Here is a 7,682-nt window from a genome sequence, read left to right as displayed (position 1 = left end):
GGGGAAAAAAAACCCCCCCCCCCCCCCCCCCCACTGCAGGGGTGGGGTATAAGGAATCCGTGTGTGCAGTGTGTATGATAATACGGTAGGACTTAGCATAAGGTAGGCAGGAGAATATGGTACCTGTAGGGAGGCACACATGTACACGGGAGAATACGGTACTAGGAGGGAGGCATGCATATGCATCTAGGAGAATATGGTACTAGAAGCGAGGTAGGCACGTGCACGCGGGCAATACGGTACCGGAAGGGAAGTGCGCGTGTTTTCGGGAGAATACGGCCCCCCCCTTCTCACCTGATGAGCCCGTTCCAGCCGCACAGGTAGGGGTCCATGAGTACGGTCTGCTCCGCCGTGAGGCAAGCCCGGAAGGCGGCCAGCACCTCCCGCAAGCAGAAGCCGTCCTGCTGCTCAGCCATGGCCTTGCCCCTGAGCACTCACACCCGGCGTTTTCCACCCCCCGCCCAATGGACGCCCTCCCCTCCGCGCCAGCCAATCACCATCGAGTTCTCTTTCGCACTGTCGGGTGCAGGGCGACGGCGGCACTCGCTATTGGCTGCGGACCCGGAAGTCGCGTCTGACTTGTGGCTCGTCAGATCGACACCGGGAGGGAGGGGGAGGGTTGGCGCCTGTACAATGTAGGCCCAGAGGGTTGGCGCCTGCGCAGCAGACCGGCGGCAGTCACGCGGCCTTGACCCGGAAGCGAAGGGAGCGGGGTCCCTGTCTCCGGCGGCGCGTGACCTGGAAGCGAAGGGTGCAGCTGGGGTCCCTGCAACTTGGCGACGCGGCCTAGTACCCCCCGGCCCGCCAATGCCTGAGATTAAAGTCACGCCCCTGGGTACGGCGTGGTGGGGCTTGGGAGCGCCCGCAGCCCTGCGCCGGGCGAGTGGGGAGAGGTGAGTGCAGCGAGGCTGCTGTGATTGATGCACCTGCCTCTTGTCCTTGTCCAGGGGCCGGCCAGGACGTGGGCCGCAGCTGCATCCTGGTGTCCATTGCGGGCAAGAACGTCATGCTGGACTGCGGCATGCACATGGGCTACAACGACGATGTGAGTCGGGCCGCGGCCTTTTTGCCATCCTCTTCCCTTGCTCTGCCGTCACCTCCCCCTGAAGCTGTCCCCGTTCGTGCTGGCGGCAGCATCCGCGATCACCCTGTCACGGACTCCTGACATGCTGGATGCTGCCGTTTGTTTAATGACATCAATAGCCAGCTTTGTTGAATCATGGATGACCTGCTTTTCTGTCCCGCAGAGGCGCTTCCCCGATTTCTCCTACATCACCCAGAACGGACGGCTGACAGACTTCCTGGACTGCGTCATTATCAGGTGAGAGACCTCGCAGCCCTCTTGCAATCCAGGTGGAAAGAGAGGCACTTTGGAGCCGTTTATTGACCGTTCAGAACAGCCCCCTCCCATGATGACCAGTGCTAGTAATACCTAACGGTGTTAGTAATTCACTGTCACTAATACTTAACAGTATTAGTGCTGGTAATACCTAACAGTTAGCAGATGGTCTAACACCTGTGCATAGCTCTCCCAGCACTTGAAAAACATGAATGTTTAGCAGGTTTAATTTAACATACAGTTATATAATACAATACTTGTGTGTCTGTAGTGTCTCTCAACACCCAGAGTGGCGTAGGACCTAGAAAAGTCTGACTCAAAGCCTCTGGGTCATACCTCTTACTCTGTGCGTCCCTTCACAGTCACTTCCACTTGGACCACTGTGGAGCTCTGCCATATTTCAGCGAAATGGTCGGCTATGACGGACCCATATACATGACGCACCCCACCAAGGCTATCTGTCCCATCCTGCTGGAAGACTACAGGAAAATCACTGTGGATAAGAAAGGCGAGACCAACTTCTTCACTTCCCAGATGATTAAGGATTGCATGAAGAAAGTGGTAGCTGTCCACCTTCACCAGACCGTCCAGGTGAATAACCCACCTTGGGGGCTGCTGGTGTAAACCATTTGGTCCAGTCAAGGAGCAGGACTGTTTTTGTCTCTTTGTGCCAGCAGCCCAGAGAATCATAGAAAATTTGGGTTGGAAGGGACTTCAGGAGATCATCTAGTGTAGTCCAACCCCCTGCTCAAATTACAACTATCCCCAGGTAGGTCATCCCAGCCAAGGCTTTGTTTAGGCCGGGGGTCTCAAACTGTGGGTCAAAACTGAGCAGCTTAAAAGGGGGCTGCAAACTTCCTGGGGCATATGTGCAGCAGCACGGAGTAGTGGATGGCAGCAGTGGCTGCTGCGTCTGAGTTCCCTGTCCTCCATCACTGCCACCTAGCACTTGGGGTTGCGGTATCACAGAGTTTGAGAACCCCTGGTCTAGGCGGCTCTTAAAAACCTCCAAGGATGGAGATTCCACAACCTCTCTGGGTCACTTATTCCAGTGTATTACTACCTTCCTAGTGAGAGAGATTTTCCTAATATCTAACCTAAGCTTCCCTTGCTGCAACTTGAGCTCATTGCTCCTTGTTCTGTCATGTGCCACCACTAAGAACAGTCCAGGTCCGTCCTCTTTGCAACCCCCCTGCAGGGAGTTGAAGGCTGGTATTAAATCCCCCGTCACCCAAGGTCAGGGTACATCTGCATTACAACCTGGTCAGATAAACCTGAACTAGCTTTACACTAACTGGCTCAAGCATTACCAGCAGAGTAGCTGCAGCAACCCACAACTGGAAGCAGACTAACTGTCCAAGTATTTACTCTGTTTCTGGGTGGGTTGTACAGCATTCATTAGAGCTCTGTGCTTCTGTGCCTACACTGCTAAAGGCTCTTGTGCTGCAGTCTAGACATGTTTTTAGACAGAGGGGTAGTGCCCAATGAGAGAAGAAGGCACAGAAATCTTCTGAAACACCTCTGTGATGGGATTGTCTGCCCTAGCTGCCAGGCTTGCTCTTACTCTTCAAGATTTGTTCTAACTTTGGGGGTTCAGTGATGCCTGTCACTTTCCCTTTGCAGCCCCCAAGGTGTGCGAAGGGTTTGATATGGAGCACTATCGGTGAAGAAGCAGAGCAATTAAATCAGTTGTTTTCAGGGTCGCATGCCCCAGCTTATGAGTTTTGCTTCCCAATTGAGATCAAGCCTCTTTTGGATGCCAGTGGACATCTTTCCATATAGGTGGATGACGAGTTGGAAATCAAGGCATACTACGCTGGCCATGTGCTGGGAGCAGCCATGTTCCAGATCAAAGTTGGCAGCGAGTCTGTGGCGTACACAGTAAGTATCCAGATAAATATTTTATGGACTCTCACATCTCTAATGGGATATGCCGTTACCTTTGAGACAGTAAATGGGTCCCTTTAATCTTTTCTCTTTTTCCATTAGGGGGATTATAATATGACGCCAGACAGACATTTAGGGTAAGTGAGAAATAGTCACCGTTAATTGTATTGGGGCTGCTACAGATTGGGGGATTGTATTGGCAGGTCCTGTTAACCCGTGGGAATTTATTTGTGATGATTCCACATTCTTTGGTGGGAGACTAAACCACTTAATGTCTTCCCTGCCGGGAAGATAAATGACATTTTCGATTGCTGTGCTAAATAGGTTTCTAATGATGTCTCAGGATAGAGATAAATGCAATGCTTTTCACTCTGGCATATGGTTATATTGATTCCTTTGTCAAGACTGCACAGCCATTGAATTTGAGCAGTCCATACGTTGCTTCATTGTCACAATACCTTTTAAATGTGTTTGACCTTCTAGTGGTCCACACTTTTGTGCCATGGTTTCCCCAGCTGTAAATGGAGGCTGTTGACATGTGTTTTGAGAGCTGTGGGGGCAAAGTGCTGTGTATTCCTTGTTGTCATTTATTAAATGGTCTTTTTTTTTTTTAATTTGGTACTGTTTTAGTGCTGCTTGGATTGATAAGTGTCGCCCTGATCTGTTGATCTCAGAGTCCACCTATGCCACAACTATCAGAGACTCCAAGCGCTGTCGGGAACGAGACTTCCTGAAGAAGGTTCATGAAACTGTGGAGAGAGGAGGGAAGGTGTGTTACGTGGCATAAGCTAACTGGGGCTCCCCCAGCCCTGTGGGAGATGTGGGCTCCTCAGGGAATGAGAGGAGCCCAGAGACGCTTGTTGGGAAGCAGTATCTCTGCTGCATTGATTTGTTTGAAGTCATCGAGGGTGTCATGGCCTAACTCTGCATCTCATCGGCAGGTCCTTATCCCGGTGTTTGCTCTGGGACGTGCCCAAGAGCTCTGCATCTTACTGGAGACTTTCTGGTAAGCATCAGCTTCACCCTTTTCATACTGGATTAGAGCAGACATCCCATTTGTTTCTCTGCAAGTTATTGAGGAGATGCTACATGTCGGTATGATGGGGATATTGATCAATGATCCCCATCTCCCTTCTGTAAGGGTGTGCATAGAAATTTAGGGTAGTGGGACTGACTCTTGTGTGCACAGAGGGAAGAGCCCAGTGGTGCTTGCCAGAAGCAACCAGGCCTGACTGACTGACTTGTTTCTCTTCCCAAAGGGAGAGAATGAACCTGAAGGCCCCGATTTATTTCTCCACCGGTCTCACGGAAAAGGCCAATCATTACTACAAGCTCTTCATCACGTGGACCAATCAGAAGATTCGCAAGACTTTTGTCCAGAGAAACATGTTTGAATTCAAACATATCAAGGCTTTTGACAGGGCCTTTGCTGACAACCCTGGGCCAATGGTATGTGGTTATAGAAGGTTATAGAACAGAGGGGCTGGGATAGGAATCACTTCAGTACCACTGCAGGCCTGGCTTAGCAAGGAAACTCACCCGTGTTATGGGGCTGAGCATCCTCAGCTCCTGTCATCAGTGAAAGGCTTAGAAGGAAATGGAAATTTTGAGGAATGAGGTTTGGTGGAAAGTAGTGAAATCGAATTCAATGGAAATTACATTAGGTTAAAAAAAATCGTGCAAAACACAAGTGCAGAGTGCGTACTGCACTGTGTGAGAGCTGGTACAATACAGGGCCAGAAAAGGCATTTCCTTGTTCATGTTTGAAATGCTGTGTCTCAAAACTGCTTTTAAATTGTGCAGAGAAATGGTCTTTTGGGTGTGGTAGCTTCTAAGCATGTGTTCTGTCTAGGTCGTATTTGCAACTCCAGGCATGCTACATGCAGGACAGTCCCTACAGATCTTCCGGAAATGGGCAGGGAATGAAAAGAACATGGTAAGAAAGCTCTGTGGTTTTGAGTGACACCTGTGTGAATGCTGCATGGCCCACACAGGTTTGGGAATAAGCTGTGTATCTAATGGGGTAAGAATAGCAGGAGACTCTTTCAGGTGAGTCTTTCTGAAGAATCCATCCACTAACAGTAATAATAATTATAACCCCTGACTGGCTGCTGTATTGTGTACTAGCAGCATGATTTCAGAATAGTGCTTACAGATCAAACTGTAGCCCACTGAAATGCACTGTTCCTCCCCAGGAGTCAAACTGTGACCAGCGGGAGAAGGTTAAGGCATAGTTTGTTGATGCATATCAGTGAATATGACACACTTGGTTCTGGTGCTAACATTTAACCTCCTCAAAGTCGCCAGCTGTGTCTTGACTCCAGATTCCAAATGTGGAGAGAGGAGATGATGATGTGTGAAGAAGAACACATTATTCACCCCCACAGACACTGCATGTGAGCTGTGCAGGCTTTGCAGACCGGGTTTCCATTTATTTCAGTGGAGGCCAGGACTCGCAAGTGTGCCGTTTGGGCAAGTAACCATGGGGAATAACTTTGGAAAGCAGCCCATGTTTCTAAAGCCATCCTGTTCTAAGGCTCTTAGGGGAGCCTGCAGAGAGGTACTGTTCATTTGGTTGCGATCTTTTCATGTAAAGCAATAAGGGAACACTCCTTGACTGAGACTGTAAAGCCCTTTTTTTCCCTACTGGGTATTCCAAAGGTCTTTGAAAGAGGCCTTCCTTTAAAGAAACCCCAATGAACCTGGACGATTGATCTGGTCTCTGTGGGCATGGGGAGAAGGGAATCCGTTGAGGAATGACCAGAAGTGCAGGTTTTATCAACTCTAGCTGTTAGGGTTCTTAATCTGTGACATCAGGAGGTGCCTCAGAAACAAGGAGCATTGCAAGATGCTTTTACTGGGAGTTTATTTTCAACCCTACTTGCATTCTTTTGATGGTTTCCCCTAGACACCTGTCTTAACTGGTAACAAGCCTTGGTTAGCAACACACATTCTAACAGAAGCCATCTTTTGTTTTATTCTCAATGCTTCTTTCATCCCTGAGGATTTTGCCAGGAAGAATGCAGGGAGGGAACAATTAAACTGAACAGAGAGTAGCTCGCAAGCAGAGGCTGTGGTGGACAGGCTCAGAACTATGGCCACTTCCATCATGACTAACACCTGGGTAATTCTGCAGCTCAGGTCGTATGCAGGGGTGATGTATTTTTCTGGATTCCTTCCTAGGTCATCATGCCAGGCTACTGTGTGCAAGGAACTGTGGGCCACAAGATCCTGAGTGGGCAGCGGAAGCTGGAAATGGAAGGGAGGCAAATAGTAAGTGACTGTGACCAGACTGAGCTTTTGGGGGAAGCTCTTCAAAGACAGGCAGCTACTAGGCCCTGCTGGCCGTGGGTGACACTTATAACCTTACCACCTTCTGTCCAAGAAAACCTCAGTGTTGGTTGTTAGGCTGAGAAATGTTTAAACAGGAGGGATTATTCAACAGGTTTCTTTCCTTGTGTTCGTGATCATTTGCCCCCTTCTGCATATGGCCTGGCAGCTGTAGATTGCATAAGCAGTAGCACTGCAGTAACTCTTAAGTCTCTTAAGTCACTGAAAAGTCAGATTCTGGGGATTTTAGCATGGGTGGGCTTCTATGCTGTGTCCAGAAGAGGTTTAAATCCCCTGTAACCAGAGAGATAGCCAGCCTGTGGGCTTTGCACAGAAGGGGGGGATGAAAAGTGTTAATTGCAGTCCTTACATGCTGATACACTGTTGCATAGTTGAACCAGTGCTGCAGGGCACAGTCTGATCCTGTAAAACATGGAGTGCTCCCGGCACAGTGCCCCCCAGTGAAGCTGGGAATCGGGCTGCTTTGCCTGACCAGCTTCCTGCCACGTGGGATTTCTGTTCACTCCCACAGCATTGTGTGTGTCAAGAGCCCTACGCTACTTCCTGCACGGTGCGGAAGTCGTACGATGCCCAGTGATCAGGGGCTGGGTTTGTGTGCTTCTCTTTGCAGCTGGAAGTGAAGATGCAGGTGGAATACATGTCCTTCAGTGCCCACGCCGATGCCAAGGGCATCATGCAGCTGATCCGCCAGGCTGAGCCACGCAACGTGCTCCTGGTCCATGGGGAGGCAAAGAAGATGGAGTTCCTGAAGCAAAAAATTGAACAGGAATTTCGTATGTACCATTTGTGGGGCAGATGGAGCATGGAAGTGGGGAGGGCGTGACTGATTGGAGCATGGATAGTTTCCTGTGCTGCTGGCCCCTCTCAGACCAGTTGTGAAGATGCTTGCTGTCATGTATAGTAAGCCCCGGCTGTTGCTTCACTGAGGAGCAGGGAGTGTGTGTTGTCTGTCTGTGGTGTTACAGATTTATTTAAAATTGTGTTTCCTAAAGCCAGAACAGACATGTGGAAAGGAAAATGAAGTGCTTTTGTGTCCATATTTCTGTGCTAAAGACCAGGCAAGCACTGGAGACAAACCAGACTTTTTTTTTTTTTTTTTTTTAAA

The 7,682-nt window shown here is 49.6% G+C and overlaps 2 protein-coding genes across 2 annotated transcripts in view; one reads left to right on the top strand and one right to left on the bottom strand.

Moving 5' to 3' along the window:
* CPTP (ceramide-1-phosphate transfer protein) overlaps window positions 1-455 on the bottom strand; it is a 3,573-nt gene extending 3,118 nt beyond the window's left edge. The window contains exon 1 of the mRNA XM_019511831.1: window positions 295-455. Coding sequence (XP_019367376.1) covers window positions 295-416 — 122 coding nt within the window. The 5' untranslated portion in view covers window positions 417-455. The remainder of the gene's footprint in view (window positions 1-294) is intronic.
* Window positions 456-739: 284 nt separating this feature from the next.
* CPSF3L (cleavage and polyadenylation specific factor 3-like) overlaps window positions 740-7,682 on the top strand; it is an 11,000-nt gene continuing 4,057 nt past the window's right edge. Inside the window, exons 1-12 of the mRNA XM_019511828.1 lie at window positions 740-835; window positions 948-1,045; window positions 1,248-1,321; window positions 1,702-1,930; window positions 3,122-3,220; window positions 3,329-3,363; window positions 3,857-3,995; window positions 4,168-4,232; window positions 4,486-4,675; window positions 5,079-5,162; window positions 6,410-6,499; window positions 7,188-7,350. Coding sequence (XP_019367373.1) covers window positions 808-835; window positions 948-1,045; window positions 1,248-1,321; window positions 1,702-1,930; window positions 3,122-3,220; window positions 3,329-3,363; window positions 3,857-3,995; window positions 4,168-4,232; window positions 4,486-4,675; window positions 5,079-5,162; window positions 6,410-6,499; window positions 7,188-7,350 — 1,294 coding nt within the window. The 5' untranslated portion in view covers window positions 740-807. The remainder of the gene's footprint in view (window positions 836-947; window positions 1,046-1,247; window positions 1,322-1,701; window positions 1,931-3,121; window positions 3,221-3,328; window positions 3,364-3,856; window positions 3,996-4,167; window positions 4,233-4,485; window positions 4,676-5,078; window positions 5,163-6,409; window positions 6,500-7,187; window positions 7,351-7,682) is intronic.

This window comes from Gavialis gangeticus, unplaced genomic scaffold, assembly GCF_001723915.1.
Source record: "Gavialis gangeticus isolate Ggan-Ray unplaced genomic scaffold, GavGan_comp1, whole genome shotgun sequence".
NCBI classification, from domain to species: domain Eukaryota; kingdom Metazoa; phylum Chordata; order Crocodylia; family Gavialidae; genus Gavialis; species Gavialis gangeticus.
This window is presented reverse-complemented; position numbering and strand designations above follow the sequence as displayed.